Below are 21,975 nucleotides of genomic sequence, written 5' to 3' on the forward strand. Positions count from 1 at the left end.
GAGTGAGAGAGAGAGATGAGAGAGAGAGAAGAGAGAGAGAGAGAGAGAGAGAGAGGAGGAGAGACAGAGTAAAGAGAGAGAGAGAGAGAGAGAGGAGGAGAGAGAGAGGAGGATGACGAGAGAGACAGAGAGAGAGAGAGAGAGACAGAGAGAGAGTGTGTGTGTGTGTGTGCGCGCGCGTGTGTGAGTGTGTGAGTGACGTGACAGGAGAAGTCTCACTTTGTGACCTGGTGTCTGGTATGCCATGTATTAGAGAGTGTCCCAATAAAACCCAGTATGACAGATTGCTACTCACTCCTCAGCCTGGATGGAGTCCACTGGAGCCACGTAATTACTGGGGATGTAACCATTTCCACCGGTGGTGAGGGAACGAGCATCCCACCAGTCCCCTTCACTGAGGGAGAGAGAGAGATGGAGAGAGAGATAAGAGAGAGAAGGGGGGCAGAGAAAGGGAGGGAGAGGGCGATAGATGGAGAGAGAGAGAGCAGAGGAAAAGCATCATTACATAACATTCTATACAGTATTGATCAATACACATGTGCCATACTAGTCAGTCATGGTAAGGGTGAGGTTTAAAGGGTTTAACCCCAGCTAACCAAAGGGACCCACGTGGGATCAGATGGTTTCATGTACACCATGTATTAGGAGATCGCCTATAGAAATAACAAATGAACCACTGTGATCAATAATGCATTTGACGTGAATACATTGGGTAGCAGTACATGCCTTGTTCATATGGAATCCTATACTGTAGGGAGGCAGCATGTGTTGGCAGCACTGTCTGATCACAAGCAGGGGTTGGGAGGAGGGAGAGCTCTTAACGACCACAGCTTGCATGCCCATGCAGCCATTACCGTCTCTCTCCTGTCCTCTTTCTCTCCCTCTAACAACCATCTCTCCATCACGCTCACTCTCCTGTCCTCCCAACACACTGCCCTCTTTTACATCCCTCTCTCCCTCGCACATTTCATCTTTCTTTTATATCTCCACTTCCTGACACACTTAACTGTTATCCCTCGCTGTCTCTCAAACACAGTATAGTCCCTTCTTCTTTCCAGCACCAGACTGCATTACATTCTCAATCTCCCTGTATTCCTCTCAATGTAATCCACAGTACCCCACCACTCCTTCATGTTTCCTCTCCTCCCCAGCCTCCTCCCTGTTTTCCCCTTCCCCCTGACTCCTCCACAACACCATCAAAAACACACATGGAAAGTACAGGAGACATAGGTGATGCCTTAAGGAGTGGTCCACTATTTGAACCACCTACCACTGTCTACTACTACATCCCTAGTAGAGGTCTTTCATTTGTTCTGAATAAAAACATGACGGGGAGCACCGGGGATGACATCACAGACCGGGTTCATTTGTTCTGAATAAAAACATGACGAGGAGCACCGGGGATGACATCACAGACCGGGTTCATTTGTTCTGAATAAAAACATGACGAGGAGCACCGGGGATGACATCACAGACCGGGTTCATTTGTTCTGAATAAAAACATGACGGGGAGCACCGGGGATGACATCACAGACCGGGTTCATTTGTTCTGAATAAAAACATGACGAGGAGCACCGGGGATGACATCACAGACCGGGTTCATTTGTTCTGAATAAAAACATGACGAGGAGCACCGGGGATGACATCACAGACCGGGTTCATTTGTTCTGAATAAAAACATGACGAGGAGCACCGGGGATGACATCACAGACCGGGTTCATTTGTTCTGAGAGGACAATGGAGGTTCCATCTGGAGAGCTAGTATGTTCAAGCTAACACGCTAACGTCAACAGCTGAGAGGAATGATGGACTGCTGGGAGGAGAGGAGGAGCGAGAAAGACAGAGAGAGCAAGCGAAAGAGTGAAAGAGAGAGAGAGAGGGACGGGATGGACCCCTGTCCATTCACCACTTCTGTCTTCTTAAACAAACGCTCTTTAACGGCTGTGCCGCAAAGACAGAAAACAACAACATGGGTAAACAAACAAAGAACCAGCCTTCTCCCATCTCCAGAAGTATTGTTATGCTTAAACTAGCTTCTTCCCCTGTGGTCACTGCTAATGACAGAGTAATCATTAAACAAAACATATGTGGTATTTCCTGCTTATTTCTGAGGTAGTTTTACAAAAGACTGTGAAAAAATGTGCTAAATTTGCAATTGCATGATGAAGACGATACATGTGTCATCTTGTTACAGCAATCATGTTATAGGAATCTATTCTAAGCAATCGGAATCAGCCATTATAAACACTTGAGTCTTATTGTTTGGGATGCTTCCCTGTAACGTGTTGTTTGCATTCACCAAGCTCAGCGATTCCTTGAGAAGATGCCATCATAATACAACACAACAGACCCTGTGCTCAGTACCCACAGGAGTCCCATGGCTGCTCACGCGATTCCCTGCCTGAACAGGCATCTACCATGTACTGTTTGTTTGCCAGGCAGCCTGGCCTGAGAGGGAGAGACTGGGCCTGGGCTGGGTGCAGTTACTCTTCTCTCCAGCAGGGGGCAGTGTGCCAAGCTGGAACAGAGCCTGGATGCTGCCAGGGAGGGAAGTTAGAAGTGAGGGAGGCGTGGGCGGATGGATGGCGGATGATGGAGGGCTGAGGCTGCAGCTCTGACTGGACACTGGCCAGGAGGAGAAGATGAAGGGAGGAGAGGAGGAGAGGAGGAGAGGAGGAGGGGAGGATAGAATAGGGAGGGTCCTAATGATGGTGTCTTCCTGCCTTTGCTCTAGATGGGTGGGCGGTGGGTGGTGGTGGTTAAACGTGTGCTACTGGGGTATGAGCAGCAGCCCTTCCACAGGGGAGAGAGGACAGGATATCAGCTGTTAAAGCAGTATGGAGACTGGTGAGTATCCACTATGCTGCCTGGGCTTTAGGTTGAACAACTACATGGGTGAACATGAACATGGGGAGAGCGGAGGAGGAGCTGGGAAATCACAAACCTAAACAGACACAGACAGTCATACTTCTGAGAGAAAATATCAAATGACATTTTGCAGTGTGTCACTAAAGCCTTCTGATACGTAAATAAACTATCCATGAGGTTTCAGAGCAGCATGTTCATGGGCTGGTCTGAGACAGTTGTGCTGACAGAGGGGTAACAGAGCGGCTGCACTTCGTGTCAGACCATTCAAAGAGAAAGTCTACACCAGACTAAAGCAGACTGAAGAACAACACAGAACCATTCCACATCACCCACCTCAAACTAAAGACCCCTGCCTGCTCCATACAATTTAAATGCTGATGTCTTGAAAATGGAAATAAAACTGATTTTACAGTCATTCCAACACCTTCCCCGGTCAAAGTGATAAACCTAGGCAGCCAGGCTACCAGAGTGATTCTAATATGATATTTACATGTAGAATGTAGACCTTTTTCCTCTCTCAGTGCAGTAGGTGTGATGTGTGATAAGTGGCTGTACTATACTGTACTTACGTGCTGTTGATAATCTGAAACCTCTCCCCTTTCCTGAAGCTGAGGTCGTCCTCTGTCCGCGCCTCATAGTCGTAAAGTGCCACGAAGAGGGTGACTCCTGCCGAGAGAAACACACAGCGTCAGCACTCACGCCATTAGGACGTGCAGCAAATGAACCTTAGAGTCTGAGAGACTAACATTGAACTGACTGACCCTGGAAGGGAAGCTGGGTGCACGGTAGCTTTTATACTAGAGGCTGCAGACATTTCTGGATGCAGTGGATATACTAAGCTGTAGTGAATTGAATGTGAAATCATCCATTAAATTGGTGACAGTATAAATAGCTGGAAATAAGCCTTCATACAGTATTGGACATCTTTCACCTGGAAGGTAGCATACAAACACTGCAGCAATTATGAATGGAAAAGGTCCTTCATACAATCTTTCAGCAGGCAGGTAGGTAGCAGGTAGGTAGGTAGCAGGTAGGTAGCACATAAACTACATACTACATGTAATAGAAGAGTTCTATTAAGATTACCAACTACCTAGGTGTCCAGGGAGACAGGCTGAAAGAGTGTCCAGGGAGACAGGCTGAGAGAGCGTCCAGGGAGACAGGCTGAGAGAGCGTCCAGGGAGACAGGCTGAGAGAGCGTCCAGGGAGACAGGCTGAGAGAGCGTCCAGGGAGACAGGCTGAAAGAGCGTCCAGGGAGACAGGCTGAGAGAGCGTCCAGGGAGACAGGCTGAGAGAGCGTCCAGGGAGACAGGCTGAGAGAGCGTCCAGGGAGACAGGCTGAGAGAGCGTCCAGGGAGACAGGCTGAGAGAGCGTCCAGGGAGACAGGCTGAGAGAGCGTCCAGGGAGACAAGCTGAGAGAGCGTCCAGGGAGACAGGCTGAAAGAGCGTCCAGGAGACAGGCTGAGAGAGCGTCCAGGGAGACAGGCTGAGAGAGTGTCCAGGGAGACAGGCTGAGAGAGCGTCCAGGGAGACAGGCTGAGAGAGCGTCCAGGGAGACAGGCTGAGAGAGCGTCCAGGGAGACAGGCTGAGAGAGCGTCCAAAGAGACAGGCTGAGAGAGCGTCCAAGGAGACAGGCTGAGAGAGCGTCCAGGGAGACAGGCTGAAAGAGCGTCCAGGGAGACAGGCTGAGAGAGCGTCCAGGGAGACAGGCTGAGAGAGCGTCCAGGGAGACACGCTGAGAGAGCGTCCAGGGAGACACGCTGAGAGAGCGTCCAGGGAGACAGGCTGAGAGAGCATCCAGGGAGACAGGCTGAGAGAGCGTCCAGGGAGACTGGCTGAGAGAGCGTCCAGGGAGACTGGCTGAGAGAGCGTCCAGGGAGACTGGCTGAGAGAGCGTCCAGGGAGACTGGCTGAGAGAGCGTCCAGGGAGAGAGAGCGTCCAGGGAGACAGGCTGAGAGACCGTCCAGGGAGACAGGCTGAGAGACCGTCCAGGGAGACAGGCTGAGAGACCGTCCAGGGAGACAGGCTGAGAGACCGTCCAGGGAGACAGGCTGAGAGACCGTCCAGGGAGACAGGCTGAGAGACCGTCCAGGGAGACAGGCTGAGAGAGGGTCCAGGGAGACAGACTGAGAGACCGTCCAGGGAGACAGGCTGAGAGACCGTCCAGGGAGACAGGCTGAGAGACCGTCCAGGGAGACAGGCTGAGAGAACAGGGAGACAGGCTGAGAGAGAGTCTAGGGAGACAGGCTGAGAGAACAGGGAGACAAGCTGAGAGGAAGTCGAAAGAGAGAGGGGCTGAGCCTGCTCCATCTACCCAGGCAGTCTGCTGAATCTCTCAGCATAAGTCTCCACAAGTCTAAAGAGCTTTCTTTATTCATCTCCTTTCCCTGATCTGAAAGGACTTGATGCACCACAGCAATATGGTGGTGGTGGAAGCCTACACAGTCTTTTGAGTATTGGGACAGTGTTGAGTGTACTGTGGAAATGAATAGTCTGTGCTTTGAGAGCAGGGCTCTTGGGGATAGTAGCAGTGAGAAGAGAACAAGCTGCTGCCTTTCACATGACACAGAACAGAGAGAGAGTAAGAGAGAGATAGAGAGAAAGAGAGAGAGAGACGGAGAGAGAGAGAGAGAGAGAGAGACAGAGAGAGAGAGACAGAGAGAGAGAGACAGAGAGAGAGAGAGAGAGAGAGAGACAGAGAGAGAGAGACAGAGAGAGAGAGAGACAGAGAGAGAGACAGAGAGAGAGAGACAGAGAGAGAGAGAGAGAGAGAGAGAGAGAGAGAGAGAGAGAGAGAGAGAGAGAGAGAGAGAGGATGCACACAGGGGGATTTTGCATGCCACACCTCTGACGCATCTACCTGTCACACTCATCTCAAGAAACAAACAGACTGCATCACTTCTGAAGAAATGTCTCCCCATCTCCTCCACTTACAAGAAACCCCTAGCAAGCCAGAATACAACAACCAGGCTTTGGTTACGCATGGTTTATTATTTATTATATACTTATTATAGTAATCTGAGGATTGGCATGTGAGTGAGGCCCATTCAATTCAGTAACTTAAGGTCATGGGACATACAGTACTAGTTGTGAATTTCCGTTCAGACTGTTATCTAAGCGCATACAGATCAAATGATTCCAGATAGAATGTCACAAATGGCACCTCATCTATGAGCCTGAATGGCAAAATGGTGCCTGTTAGACAGACAAGGCACTACCACTATTTTGTCATGAAAGTGGTTTAGAGAGAGAGAGGGAGAGAGAGAGAGAGAGAGAGAGAGAGAGAGAGAGAGAGAGAGGGAGGGAGGGAGGGAGGGAGGGAGGGAGGGAGGGGAGGGAGGGAGGGAGAGCGAGCGAGAGAGAGAGAGAGAGAGAGAGAGAGAGGGAGAGAGAGAGAGAGAGAGACAGAGAGAGAGAGAGACAGAGAGAGAGAGACAGAGAGAGAGAGAGAGAGAGAGAGAGAGAGAGAGAGAGTTTTTACCGAAGTTAAACCCCCTTGTCCCCTGCAACTGACAGTGGATGTGGATCATTTTGGGACAGAAATAATCCACACTTTGATGGAAGCCGTGTTAATTAAGTGGAAACGCTGTAGCTCCTCTTGTAGCAGCAGAGGCTCAGTGAAACATAAAGGATATCCTGACTGGGAATATTCTCTATGTAAACAATGAACCCACACACAAAGGGCTGTGCAAGCGCCGGACGTTCCAACACAGGGTCGAGGGGCCGGGACTGGGCCGCGTGGTGAAGCGGGTCCGGGGGAGTCAGGAGAGGGGCTAAAGGGGAACGTATGGACACCCCTACCTGTTCCGCCACGGGTGCGTAGGGTCCCAGTGTGGGAGGAGGTGTTGACCCCTCCGAAGACGGTCATCCCCTGGCCGACGGGCGCCTGGAAGTTGTTGAAGTTGGGGATGGCGGTGACCCCGAAGCTGGGGTAGTGCTGGTGCTGCGGCGTGGGATCGGCGCCATAGCGGAAGCCTGTGGCACTCTGGGAGATGCTGGTGTCTCGGTCGTCCGTGAGTTTCGTTGCTTCTTTATCCTTGCATTGTACACAGCCCATTATCTATATTCTACACAGAGAGAAACACAGAGAAACAGAGAGAAACACAGAGAAGAAGAAGACGGATTATCAACTTGCTTGTATATCAATAGAACATCCAGTCTGAAAAGGAAAAGGTAAGTTACAGGGCTGATGACAAGCCACAGTACATGAAATAGAGGTGTACTTTAACATTGTTCGTGGTTTGCTCTCCTCTCTCCTCAGACGACATGTCCTTGTCTCATTAGAGAAATGCTGTCTCTCAAGGAGCACTGGGAGGTTTATAGCCTGACACACACACGCGCACACACACAGGCGCGCACACACACACGCACACACACACACAGCAGAGCTCCGGATGACTCACACAAACACTGTGTCTCTTTCACGGCCAGGGGAGAAAATACACTCAGATAAAAACTAGTGTTTGGGAAGGAGAGCTAGCCGGGGAGAAGGGGACCCATGGAGGATCGGTCATAGGGGTATTCACTCATCCATTATTCCATGATAACATCACTGCCAGCATCGACCGGCCGGTTCTGTGGGACGTTGCTTCTGTCTGTTAAAGAGACAAGACATATTTCCAGTAGGACATCTCTATGTTTCGACACTATTACTAAACCAAGTATAGTCTCCTTTTATGGTATAATCTAGGTCTTCAAATACTGGTATGTAAACACCTACAGACAAGAAAACATGTTCAAATACCTTCTGTAGAGACTGTTTATGTCTTGGCTGTGATGGTATTGGCACAAAATTAAAGCGTTTAAAGTTTATCAACTGGCTAGAGTAGAGCTCTACTACTGTGGTGCTGGGGAAGATTACCACTGGACAGAATTATTCACCCTGTGACAATTAATGCGATCTCATTACCAGCCTGCAAAATAAACATGAAAATAATACTGTCTGTGTAGACCAGCACAGACAAACAGACTGTAAATTGCAGTGTTCCCTTGGAGACAGACTGCTGATCTAGTCCTCAGCTATAGCCACGACTGCCCTCAAGCGTGTCATTTGAAAATATTCAGGATTTCAATAAGAGCCCTGTTTCCCTTGCACTGTCGGTCTCTGTCTCTCTGTCTGTCTCTCTCTCTCTCTCTATGCTTCTTTTTCTCTCCTCTCTCTCTCTCCCTCTTCCCTCTCTCTGATCTCTCGCTCCCTCTTCCCAAGCCTCCTGGCCTGGTGTGGTGTGTCTATTCCATCTCTTCTGATAGAAGAAGGAAGTGCAGTCTGCAGTCACTTAAGACACATGGGAGAAAGAATGTGGTCCAGTATGCTTCCCTTTGGCCAGAGGGAAAAAAAACAAGGCCCAGATTATAGGAAGCCCTCCTCCCTTCCATCAATCAGCACAGCTGACACACAATGGCCACCCATTGAGCATGGTCAAGGTCCAGAACCTGCTTCCCACATCATCACTGACTGATGAACGCTTGGCAAATGGAGAGAGAGAGCAAGAGAGCGAGAGCGAGAGAGAGCGAGAGAGAGAGAGAGAGAGAGAGAGAGAGAGAGAGAGAGAGGAGAGAGAGAGAGAGAGAGAGAGAGAGAGATGAGAGAGAGGAGAGAGCGAGAGAGAGAGAGAGAGAGAGAGAGAGAGAGAGAGAAAGAGAGAGAGAGAGAGAGCGAGAGAGAGAGCGAGAGCATTAGGATTCCCAATCTATTAAAGTTTAAACAACTGAACAATACACATGTTGGTTTAAAGTTGTAGATTAAGGCTAAATCCACACAGATACAGTGATCAGATAAAAAGGAATCTCTGTGACATCATCCAGTCTCATATAATAAATAACATATCAGACAGCGGCTAGTATTTGGCCTCTGACCGTGGCCTGGCAACCAACGAATCCCTGGCTCCACAAAACGACGTGCGAATACTACAATGACTCAGTGGGCTAACACTGTAATCCACCACAACAAGCCCTGGACCGGAAGAGAGCCAAGAATCAGATAACTGCAACGGGCAGTGGTGGATTCCACAGCATCTCTAATCGTCTTCAACTTGTAGCATCACTTAGAATGCTCAAAGTTGCTCGATAATCTATCTTATAACATAGCCGCTGGGCAGCAGAGAGAGATTGGATTGGCTTCTGGACATCGCCATTTGTATTGATCTCTGTTATCCGGTCAGAGGGCTTGGCTTGTGTTGTGGTAAATGTCAGAGTAATCTGTGGAAGCAGGATGTTGTTAACTGAATACAGTCAAAGCTGCCTCTGATAACAGCACACCACTCACAGTGTTGTTATTCTACCGTTCAGTAGGCAGCTATGAGACAGCCCTCACAGCAGGAGACAAACAGACAGCCACAACAGAGCCTCAGCCCAGTACGAATCCTGCTCACTGCGGACCCCTCAACACAGGCTAGGGACTGAGCTCAGCATCACTGCTCCCTTAGTTTGACCCAACCTCTTTCATCTGTTTCTTTGCCCCCTTCCCTCCTGTTCAGAAAACACCTGCTAGCCGTAGGCACTTGTATTGCTGTTTACTCCTTCTCTCCTCCCCTTCCTCTGCTGCACAATAACAGCCTGAAACCAACTGATAGCCATCAGCGCAGTGTTTCATATAGAAACCAACTGATAGCCATCAGCACAGTGTTGTATATAGAAACCAACTGATAGCCATCAGCACAGTGTTTCATATAGAAACCAACTGATAGCCATCAGCACAGTGTTTCATATAGAAACCAACTGATAGCCATCAGCACAGTGTTTCATATAGAAACCAACTGATAGCCATCAGCACAGTGTTTCATATAGAAACCAACTGATAGCCATCAGCACAGTGTTTCATATAGAAACCAACTGATAGCCATCAGCACAGTGTTTCATATAGAAACCAACTGATAGCCATCAGCACAGTGTTTCATATAGAAACCAACTGATAGCCATCAGCACAGTGTTTCATATAGAAACCAACTGATAGCCATCAGCACAGTGTTGCATATAGAAACCAACTGATAGCCATCAGCACAGTGTTTCATATAGAAACCAACTGATAGCCATCAGCACAGTGTTTCATATAGAAACCAACTGATAGCCATCAGCACAGTGTTGCATATAGAAACCAACTGATAGCCATCAGCACAGTGTTTCATATAGAAACCAACTGATAGCCATCAGCACAGTGTTGCATATAGAAACCAACTGATAGCCATCAGCACAGTGTTTCATATAGAAACCAACTGATAGCCATCAGCACAGTGTTTCATATAGAAACAAACTGATAGCCATCAGCACAGTGTTGCATATAGAAACCAACTGATAGCCATCAGCACAGTGTTGTATATAGAAACCAACTGATAGCCATCAGCACAGTGTTTCATATAGAAACCAACTGATAGCCATCAGCACAGTGTTTCATATAGAAACCAACTGATAGCCATCAGCACAGTGTTTCATATAGAAACCAACTGATAGCCATCAGCACAGTGTTTCATATAGAAACCAACTGATAGCCATCAGCACAGTGTTTCATATAGAAACCAACTGATAGCCATCAGCACAGTGTTGCATATAGAAACCAACTGATAGCCATCAGCACAGTGTTTCATATAGAAACCAACTGATAGCCATCAGCATAGTGTTTCATATAGAAACCAACTGATAGCCATCAGCACAGTGTTTCATATAGAAACCAACTGATAGCCATCAGCACAGTGTTTCATATAGAAACCAACTGATAGCCATCAGCATAGTGTTTCATATAGAAACCAACTGATAGCCATCAGCACAGTGTTTCATATAGAAACCAACTGATAGCCATCAGCACAGTGTTGCATATAGAAACCAACTGATAGCCATCAGCACAGTGTTTCATATAGAAACCAACTGATAGCCATCAGCACAGTGTTTCATATAGAAACCAACTGATAGCCATCAGCACAGTGTTGCATATAGAAACCAACTGATAGCCATCAGCACAGTGTTTCATATAGAAACCAACTGATAGCCATCAGCACAGTGTTGCATATAGAAACCAACTGATAGCCATCAGCACAGTGTTGCATATAGAAACCAACTGATAGCCATCAGCACAGTGTTTCATATAGAAACCAACTGATAGCCATCAGCACAGTGTTGCATATAGAAACCAACTGATAGCCATCAGCACAGTGTTGCATATAGAACCCCACAGCCTTAAAACTCTTCTTCTCATCAGATTGGCCCAACCAATCAGATCAATGGTCCTTCATGGAAAACCAATTATAAAGCAGAACATGACCAGAAGCTAGTTAAAGTAAAGGCCATTCATATAGGATCTATATGGACCAAATTCATTAAGATATTTAATTGAAAGCCAAAGATCTAAAACTTTGAAGGATCTAAGGCTGCTTTAAACTAAATAAAAAGCACAAGGGATGACAATTGATTACATCAGGTTAAAAGGGTGTCAACTTCTACCATATGTTCTGCAATCCGTCTCTCAAAAAAGAGGAGAGGAGATAGGGGATAAAACCAGATCCATCCACAGATCAGTGTCAAATATGAATGGAGCGGTTGAGGAAAGTCAAGGTTGGCATGCCTCAGAGTTGGTGTCGGGCTAGCTGCAAGAGAGCTGCAGAGGGACCAAACGCCCTGGATGGAGGCATGTATATTTCATAGGGGGTGATGGGGTGGGGAGGGGTGGGGAGGGGTGGGGAGGGGTGAATCACTAGTATGGGGGGGGGGGGCTACACTGTCACGTTATGCCCTGGAGGGGAGAGCCCTTTATCACCACTCTACACGGACGGTCTGGAAAATTTTGGGACACCCTCTGTCTGGACAGAACACCTCAGGCTTTACAGGAAGCCATCATTTCTGAGCAGAGAGTAGGGAGGAGGAGAGGGAAACAAAATGGCTGCTTATACAGGACATACACTGAGTGTACAAAACATTAAGAATACCTTCCTAATATTGAGTTGCAGCCTCCTTCTGCCCTCAGAACAGACTCAATTCGTTGGGGCAAGGACTCTACAAGGTGTCGAAAGCATTCCAAAAGGATGATGGGCCATGTTGACACCAATGCTTCCCACAGTTGTGTCAAGTTAGCTGGATGTTCTTTGGGTGGTGGATCATTCTTGATACACACAGGAAACTGTTGAGTGTGAAAAACCCAGCAGAGTTGCAGTTCTTGACACAAACCGGTGTGCCTGGCACCTACTACCATACCCTGTTCAAAGGCACTTAAATATTTTGTCTTGCCGATTCATCCTCAGAACGGCACACATACACAATCCATGTCTCAATTGTCTTAAGGCTTAAAATCCTTCTTTAACCAGTCTCACCCCCTTCATCTACACTGATTCAGGTGTCATCAATAAGGGATCATAGCTTTCACCTGGATTCACCTGGTCAGTCTATGTCATGGAAAGAGCAGTGTTCTTAATGTTTTGTACACTCCTATGTATATTTGTGGGTCTGTAGATATTTGGGTGAGCTCATCTCAATGACCTAGTCATTAATGTGTCTCAAAGTCAAGCCAGGTCAATGATGTGGCCCATGCAGCCAGTCATGTCTCTCTCTCGCAACTGCAGAGCCAGACAAAGGATCAAGACGTTTGGTTTTGTTCTCTCACTTCAGTTCTGTGCGTGTAAAATATTACTCTGCCTCTGTGTCATGCCCTTCATCAGAGTGGATGTTAAAATAAACTTCCAGACAGAGAGAGAGAGCATCAGGTCTACAGAGATAATGAGATAGAAGATGATTAAGTGGGGCGAGAGGAGACGGAGGGGAGGAGGACAATGCCTGTCTAAGAGAGGGACAGATGAATAGAGAAGCCCACTAATACACCTACCCAAGCCACATCCTGCGACCTATCCATGCACCAGATGCACCAGATGCACAGCATGCTCTGCTCACACCTAATGGTCCAAGCCTAAATAAGGAAATGCTCTCAACAGAGAAAAATGTCCTCCTGTGTGCTACCTATATCCCCCCACTAGAATCCCCATACTTTAATGAAGACAGCTTCTCCATCCTAGAGGGGGAGAACAATCATTTCCAGACCCAGGAACATGTGCTAGTCTGTGGCAAAATACACCGATTTCTTCCTCAGGGCCGGGGGGTGAGACAGGGATGCAGCTTGAGCCCCACCCTCTTCAATATATATACAGTATCAATGACTTGGCAAGGGCACTAGAACAGTCTGCAGCACCTGGTCTCACCCTACTAGACTCTGAAGTCAAATGTCTACTGTTTGCAGATGATCTGGTGCTTCTGTCCCCAACCAAGAAGGGCCTACAGCAGCACCCAGATCTTCTGCACAGATTCTGTCAGACTTGGGTCCTGACAGTTAATCTCAGTAAGACAAAAATAATGGTGTTCCAAAAAAGGTCCAGTTGCCAGGACCATAAATACAAATTCCACCTAGACACCATTGCCCTAGAGCACACAAAAAATGATACCTACCTTGGCCTAAACATCAGCACCACAGGTAACAATCTGAGAGACAAGGCAAGAAGGGCCTTCTACGCCATCAAAGGGAACATCAAATTTGACATTCCAATTAGGATCTGGCTTAAAATACTTTAATCAGTTATAGAACCCATTGCCCTTTATGGTTGTGAGGTCTGGGGTCCGCTCACCAACCAAGAATGCACAAAATGGGAAAAACACCAAATTGAGACTCTGCATGAAGAATTCTGCAAAAACAACCTCTGTGTACAACGTAAAAACCCAAATAATGCATGCAGAGCAGAATTAGGACAATTCCCACTAATGATCAAAATCCAGAAAAGTGCCATTCAATTCTACAACCACCTAAAAATAAGTGATTCTCAAACGTTCCATAGCAAAGCCCTCACATACAGAGAGATGAAACTGGAGAGGAGTCCCGAGATGAAACTGGAGAGGAGTCCCTTGGCCAGCTGGTACGGGGACTCTGCTCACAAATACAGACCCCACATAGCCCCAGGACAGCAACACAATTAGATTCAACCAAATCATGACAAAACAAAAAGGTAATTACAGTACTTGACACATTGGAAAGAATCAACAAAAAAACAGCGCAAACTGGAATAGAATTTGACCCTATACAGAGAGTACACAGTAGCAGAACACCTGACCACTGTGACTGACCCAAAATGAAGAAAATCCTTGACTATGTACAGACTCAGTGAGCATAGCCTTGAGAGAGGCCTATTGAGAGAGGCTGCTATGTGCTCACGGCCCACAAAATGAGGTGGAAACTGATCTGTACTTCCTAACCTCCTGCCAACTGTATGATCATATCAGAGACACATATTTCCCTCAGATTACACAGACCCACAAAGAATTAGAAAACAAATCAAATATTGCTAAACTCCCACATCTATTAGGTGAAAGACCACCGTGTGCCACCACAGCAGCACGATGTGTGACCTGTTCCACAAGAAAAGGGAAACCAGTGGAGCACAAACACCACTGTAAATACAACCTGTATTTATCTGTTTATTCATTACCCCTTTCATACAATTATTTACACATTGTTACAACACTGTACTTAGCAAATAATATCACATTTGAAATGTCTATATTCTTTCAACATTTTTGTGAGTGTAATGTTTACTGTTAAGTTTCCCATGCCAATAAAGCCCATTCAATTTTTTATTTGAATTGAGAGAGAGAAAGGGAGAGAGAGAGAGATGAGAGAGAAACATATGGTAGAGCAAGAGAGGGAGAGAGAAGGGGAGAGAGAAAGAGAGAGGGAGGTTAACAAAGTGTGAAAGAGGGAGGAGAAGGAGGAGGAGGAGCACAGCTCTTGACAAAAGGAGCCGGATAATGATCAGTGCTGGGCGTCACATGCAGAGACTCAGTCCGCCGGGGAACGGCCTAGCCTCTGTGCTCTCAGTGTGATTACAGCCAGCCACATCACGAGCAGGCCTGCCTGCCTGCCTGCCTGCGCCATTCAAGGTTAACGCTCAGAGGCTTATGGCTCTTTCATTACACACACAATCATCAACCTACACTTAACATGAACAGGAAGACAAACACAGCACCCAACACACGCAATCTAAAACCACCCTTCTTAGTATGAACACATGCGAGATCTCAACAAACAATGCGGTGGGCTGCTCATTTCCCTCAATGCAGTGTGTGTGTGTGTGTGTGTGTGTGTGTGTGTGTGTGTGTGTGTGTGTGTGTGTGTGCGTGTGCGTGTGCCAGAGAGAAAAAAGGGAAGCAAAGGAGTTGTGTGTGGGTGAGCAGTGTGTTTGAGTAAAGGGGAGCAGAAGAGGGGTCTTTTCTCCTGAGTCTGTGTGTGTGTGTGTGAGCAGTTTGTGTGTGTGTATGTGTAAGTGCTAGCAGCACAATTATCACAACAGCTACAAGGCGAGCCATGGAATTAATCCAAATCACTGCACTAACAGTCTGACAGAGATCCTCGTAATTATTTAGGATTCTAATCGGACTGTGTGGCGCATCAGAACCCTCCTCCTTTTCCTTCTCCCTCCATCACATGCGATGGTCTGGTGTGGTGTTATTCATCATCAGCGGGCTGAGAGACAGAGTGCGATGGTCTGGTGTGGTGTTATTCATCATCAGCTGGCTGAGAGACAGAGTGCGATGGTCTGGTGTGGTGTTATTCATCATCAGCTGGCTGAGAGACAGAGTGTGATGGTGTGCTGCTTCCGGGTCTGACTGATCTGGCTGTGTCTCTGTGAGGAGAGAGAGCTCTTGTTCAGGACGGACTGGCCCACTGCCGCCGGGTTACAGGGGTCACCTGGCATGGCCCCGAGGAAACAATCAGGCACAATACCACTGCTGGGGGAGCAGGAGGGATCCAAACCTCCCCGAAACCTCCCAAGAGTCGCAGAGCCCATAGAGAGGGTTGGCTGGCCGGACTAGCCCCCTTTCCTCTCCTGCAGCCCACAAAAGGAGAAATCTGCCTCCCATTTTCTAAGGAGCAGCCTTCACAAAAAGAGAGTGAGGGAAATACCATTTTATGTTCTCCCTCTCCACAGCTTATTATTTATTTTGTGATCAAATGTTTTCTTATTTCGGAATTGTTTCGTTGGGGGGGGGGGGGGGTTACAGATACAATCTTCAAATTAATATATTTTCATATATTCAGTTCAAGAGGCGATGAGGGGATATAAGCAAACAGCTAAGCAAACAGCTGGAGGCAGGGCTTTCTCCTATAGAGCTCCATTTTTATGGAATGGTCTGCCTATCCATGTGAGAAACGCAGACTCGGACTCAACCTTTAAGTCTTTATAGAAGACTCATCTCTTCAGTAGGTCCTATGATTGAGTGTAGTCTGGCCCAGGAGTGTGAAGGTGAACGGAAAGGCACTGGAGCAACGAACTGCCCTTGCTGTCTCTGCCTGGCCGATTCCCCTCTCTCCACTGGGATTCTCTGCCTCAAACCCTATTAAAGGGGCTGAGTCACTGGCTTACTGGTGCTCTTCCATGCCGTCCCTAGGTGGGATGCGTCACTTGAGTGGGTTGAGTCACTGACGTGATCTTCCTGTCTGGGTTGGCGCCTCCCCTTGGGTTGTGCCGTGGCGGAGATCTTTGTGGGCTATACTCGGCCTTGTCTCAGGATGGTAAGTTGGTGATAGAAGAAAAATAGTTGTGTGGGGGCTGTGCTTTGGCAAAGTGGGTGGGGTTATATCCTGCCTGTTTGGCCCTGTCCGGGAGTATTGTCGGATGGGGCCACAGTGTCTCCCGACCCCTCCTGTCTAAGCCTTCAGTATTTATGCAGCAGTAGTTTATGTGTCGGGGGGCTAGGGTCAGTCTGTTATATCTGGAGTATTTCTCCTGTCTTATCCGGTGACCTGTGTGAATTTAAGTATGCTCTCTCTAATTCTCTCTCTTTCTCTCTTTCTCTCGGAGGACCTGAGCCCTAGGACCATGCCTCAGGACTACCTGGCCTGATGTCTCCTTGCTGTCCCCAGTCCACCTGGCCATGCTGCTGCTCCAGTTTCAACTGTTTTGCCTGCGGCTATGGAACCCTGACCTGTTCACCGGACGTGCTACCTGTCCCAGACCTGCTGTTTTCAACTCTCTAGAGACAGCAGGGGCTGTAGAGATACTCTGAATGATCGGCTATGAAAAGCCAACTGACATTTACTCCTGAGGTGCTTACCTGTTGCACCCTCGACAACCACTGGGATTGTTATTATTTGACACTGCTGGTCATCTATGAACATTTGAACATCTTGGCCATGTTCTGTTATAATCTCCACCCGGTACAGCCAGAAGAGGACTGGCCACCCCTCATAGCCTGGTTCCTCTCAATGTTTCTTCCTGGGTTCTAGCCTTTCTAGGGAGTTTTTCCTAGCCACTGTGCTTCTACACCTGCATTGCTTGCTGTTTGGGGTTTTAGGCTGGGTTTCTGTACAGCACTTTGAGATATCAGCTGATGTAAGAAGGGCTTTATAAATACATTTGATTTGATTTAGAGAGCAGCTGTTGCTTCACGAGGTATCTCTACCTGAAAATACATGATCTCAGTGATTGATAGTTGGTATTCAGCAGTCATAAAAGTATGCCTTATTTACTTTGAAGAACTACTCAAATAGTGATTTTGTTAGACAGCATTGGCAGCAGCTCTATAGAGATGAAATAATAAAGTCATCAAATAAAACATGTAATGTAACATACACAACAGTAAAATAATGTGAATAAATTATGGTTAATACTGTAAGTGATAAGCAGTAATGGGCACTCACTACCATCATTGGATTTTAATCAATTGTTTTATTCTGTGTTCTTACAGCATTCAACCCAAATAATCTGAACCGAAATCGAAAACCGTGATTCTTTTTTAATAATCGAACCAAAACCAAACCAACTTCAAAAACCAGTAATCACTCAGCAGTACAGTCCCCCCAACCCACCCACCACCATCTTGCCCCCCACATCCCTATCTGACCCCTCATCTCCAGACCTGAAAAAGACTGTGTCCCACGCTTTCCTCACCCAACCAAGCAACTGAGGTCGGTATCCTGCCCACTCCATGGCTTACTCTGAATGAAAGGAAAACAGCATGGAAGCTCCCATTTCCATCTGGAATCTTGTGAGATATGAAACTGTTTAGGCCTAATAAGGCGGCTTATCCTGCTGTTACCTTGATCAGCAACACACAGACTAACCAATCCACTGTTCAGAGTCTCTTTAAGGCCAATACTCAATACAAAACATATTTCTCCTTAAAATCCAAACAAGCATTTAGCAGCCTTGAGCACACATATCAGGTATTTCAAAGGGAATGGGAGTCAGTGTGTGTATCTGGGCTGGATTATCTTGTTCCATGACACTTTTCCCCAAATCGTGCCCACCAGGAGGTCTGCTGGAGGATGCGCCAAGCTCCGTAATTAAAAAAACAAGCAGGGGCCACTCTATCCCCCCACAATAAGCTCCTCGGTGTCTAACTCTGCTTCCTGGGGTGAAGATAAGAAGAGCAGATAAGCCTGTAGCCTTGCCTCTCTCTGCCACAGCCATAAATTACAGAGGATAAGTGAGACAGTCAAGTTGTGTGACGTTAATGTGTTTCCTCCCGGAATAGAGCGTGTTTTTCCCCCACCGTTTATGGTTCATTTCAACAAGCTGCTTTAGGGCATTGGAGGCTGTCTCTCTGGGTGGGATTATGAAACTGTGAGCTGTCAAAACTGTGGATAACCCTTCTCTCCTCTCGCTCGTTCCTTCCTTAAAGTCTCTTTCCACTGGTTGAGCCAGGATCATAACACTGAGCCAGCCCCCCCCTCCCCTCCAACTCCCAAGGAAGGCCACTGTCCTCTGCCCTGCCTGCTCCTGTCAGTCAAAGGCCAGGGCAGCCCAGGCTGCGCTGTGCTCGATGAATGGGAGGGGCCTGGGCTGGCACCATTGTGTCAGGGTCATTCAGTGTCAGTTGTGACATTCAGTGCTGCTGGAGGAGGGACTGAGGGGACCTGACTAGCACTATCCCAAAGAGCAGAGAGGGAAAGGAGAGGAGCTGCCTGCCTGGCTGGGAGAGCTGCTGCTCTAACCACTGAGCCTCGGGCTTCAGCCTTCCTGAGCCCTTACCTGTTAGCCTGCATGAGCCGAGCCTAATACGCTCTGGTTAGGGATTAGCAATGTGGCTTCCCTGCTTTCTCTCCCTGGGACTGCAGTCAGTGGAAACCGTTAGTCGGTGTTTAATCAGGCTAAGAATCAAGTACCAGCATTGTGTTATTATGCATTTACAACACAATCCACTATTACTGTAGTTATTCCACTGCTATTTTCTCATTGCATGATAACATAGGATGCTACTGTAGGTTTATCAACCACTTACATGCATTTGTTCTGTGTTACATTTCAAAGAGATGCTTCAAAACATAGGGCTGAGTAAATGATTGGCCGAGTGACAAGCATAAAAGTAGAGGATGAATAAAAAAAAATAAACAGTGACATAAATACAATCTTCCCCTAAATGGAACATGTCATTTTGAAACCATGTCATGGAGCCCTCCAGAAGTATGCTGCCAGCTGAACTTGTGTTAACAATGCAGCTGTGTCCGTGACGTGACCCCTGACCTCCACCCTTTAGCTCCCCCGGGGAGGGGAGCATTATACCAACAGCATTATACCACCTATCCAAGATGTTGCCAAGGCCCTAGTAATATAAATATAGAAAATGATGATGACACTAGCATATGTGTGAGTGAAATGTGCGTGCAGGCATGTGTCATGACACTATGGGGCTTCCAAGCATTTCCTGCAAGGGTTGAAAGACTAATTGCGTGCAGCACAGTTAGTACCAGAGGTGTGGACTCGAGTCACATGACTTGGACTCGAGTCAGACTCGAGTCACAAATATGATGACTTGCAACTCGACTTTGACTTTAACACCAATGACTCGTGACTTGACTTGGACTTGAGCCTTATGACGCGGACCTGACTTGATACCCTCCCCAAGCCCAAATATAAAAAATTATGCTATTAAAAAAAGTGTGCAGTGCATCAACTGTTCATTTAACGGATTACAGTTTGAATCGGACAGCAGCCAATCAAATTGTGCCAACTGAGAAAAAGTTGCGCGTGGCAGTGCAGAGGAACGTCGGTGGGTGAATTCAGATGAAGCCCTTGGAAAGATGATACCCAAAATTATTATTTTCGGATATAAAGACGACGCTGTATCAACAAAAACGGATTGCAACTTGCAAAACATGCGGGAAGAAAATTACAGACGGAGGCGCAACAATTTCCAACTTTGTTCGACATTTGAAGCTGCACAAAGAACAGTAAGTCGTGGCTAATATAGCCGACAGCTATATAATTTATAACTTTGCTAGTGTATCATGTAGGCTAACGTAACGTTAAATCAATGAGCCTCCACAGTCAGTCAGTGCGGGAACGTGATCATTGCACCCAAGATTGAGCTACAACTGGCTAGGCAGTTGGTAGCCTAAATCCTGCCTGATGCTCCTAAAACAAGGTTGGGCGACTGTGTACATGCCTACATTGCCCGGTTGCGCCCCATAGCAATCCTCGATAGTCGATCACTATTGGGTGGGGGCGTCTACCTCATGGCTACCCATGTATTTCCATGGAAATATAATGTTTATTTGGAAAGTAATAAATATATATATATATTTTTAAAAGCATTCATGATTTGCGTAAACGTAATATAATAACTATTACTCTGGTTAAAAATATGAAATGGTATTACATTTGGTGAAGAGCACATTATGACTTGTTTAGGACTCGAAACTCAAAGTTTAGGACTTGATACTTGATGGTCTTGACTTGAGACTTGACTCGGACTTGCCTGTCTTGACTTGGGACTTGACTTGGGACTTGAGTGCTAAGACTTGAGATGTACTTGTGACTTGTAAATCAATGACTTGGTCCCACCTCTGCTTAGTACACTTAAGGAAGTAAAGCATCGTTAAGACACATTGTTGCAATTTGCCCAGTTCCTCTGTTTTCAGCACAATCAGACAAAAGGCTGGGGACTCAAGGTCAAGCAGGCACATTGTTGATACATCTTATTTGACTGCATGGTGGGCTGAACAACACACAAAAACAGTGAGGTTACTGGACGGAGACAGCTTATGCAAATCTACTGCTCCTGTTGTTTTAGTATACTACACAGATGTGATTTCCTTTATTTTCTCACAGTAGCAGAAACCTAAACTATGCCTAAACTTAAGTCTGAACTAAAATAATATAATAATATATCCAAAGCAACTTACAGTCATGTGTGCATACATTTAACATATGGGTGGTCCTGGGAAACGAACCCACAATCCTGGCAAGCGCCATGCTCTACCAAATGAGCTACAGAGGACCACAAAATGGAGGTCTAATGTTAGAGGTCTGAAATGAAAAGGAATTTAGCATTGGGCATGGCATTAAAAAGGGAAAATCCTCCAGCTTCAACTGATTTTTTAGGAATAAGGAAGTAAACATCTTGTGCTTTTGTGTGTCAGGCAGAAGGAAGCGACTCGTTCTTTTTGAATGACTCTTTTTACTGACTCGGGAGTCATGATTCGTTTTTCTGAGTGAATCGTTCATTATAGTTGTTTGTTTTACCAGCTGTCCAAAAACTGTCTGTCATATTGTCAGGTAAAATAGATCATGCTGCAAGAAGCATAAGGAATAAAAATACGTGTTCAGAACTGATAATTGATCACATGGTGCAAGAATGAATGCAATGAATTCATTATTGAACGTTATGATGGACACAGCTTTGTAGAACCAAAACATACACAGCCTCTGCTCAACAAACTCGAACTTGAAAACTAATCGTTTCTGCAGTTCAGGAAAGATATTGTACTTATCACCCTGATGGCAGTCAAGTAAGGCATTCCATCAAGAGTCGTTCACAATCTAGTCCGGTTGCAGCCACAACTAGACCTAGTTTCAAATGTACCAAGAAATAATCGTATTTATATGCCAAGCAATCAACAAATGTACATTTTACAAGTCTTTTACAAGTCTCAGTCACAAATGACAGCTCCAATAAGCAGGGTCGGACTTATTAATTCAGAGGCCCCAGGCAGGAGCCAGTATGATGTCATGATGTTTTCATCAGATTGTCAAACAAATCAACAAAAAAACTAGGTTACCTTTGCACGCTCATCCCAAATAATTCCAGCATCCGGACAGTGCACTATGCACCCGTCATTCATTCTTTCTTTTTCTTTTCTC

General features: G+C 46.6%; 1 protein-coding gene across 4 annotated transcripts in view; it reads right to left on the reverse strand.

Moving 5' to 3' along the window:
• Positions 1-202: 202 nt before the first annotated feature.
• Positions 203-21,975, reverse strand: part of LOC115174898 (tyrosine-protein kinase Fyn) — a 66,276-nt gene continuing 44,503 nt past the window's right edge. For 2 of the 4 annotated variants that reach the window (XM_029733904.1, XM_029733905.1), the window contains exons 3-5: positions 6,674-6,939; positions 3,438-3,534; positions 206-394 (exon numbers count right to left, since the gene is read on the reverse strand). In XM_029733904.1, the coding sequence (XP_029589764.1) occupies positions 292-394; positions 3,438-3,534; positions 6,674-6,929 (456 nt within the window). In that variant the 5' untranslated portion in view covers positions 6,930-6,939 and the 3' untranslated portion in view covers positions 206-291. Of the gene's footprint in view, positions 395-3,437; positions 3,535-6,673; positions 6,940-7,078; positions 7,194-21,975 lie in introns of those variants that run through there. The other 2 variants (XM_029733906.1, XM_029733907.1) reach the window with 2 other exon arrangements.

This window comes from Salmo trutta, chromosome 35 (genome assembly GCF_901001165.1).
Source record: "Salmo trutta chromosome 35, fSalTru1.1, whole genome shotgun sequence".
NCBI lineage: Eukaryota > Metazoa > Chordata > Actinopteri > Salmoniformes > Salmonidae > Salmo > Salmo trutta.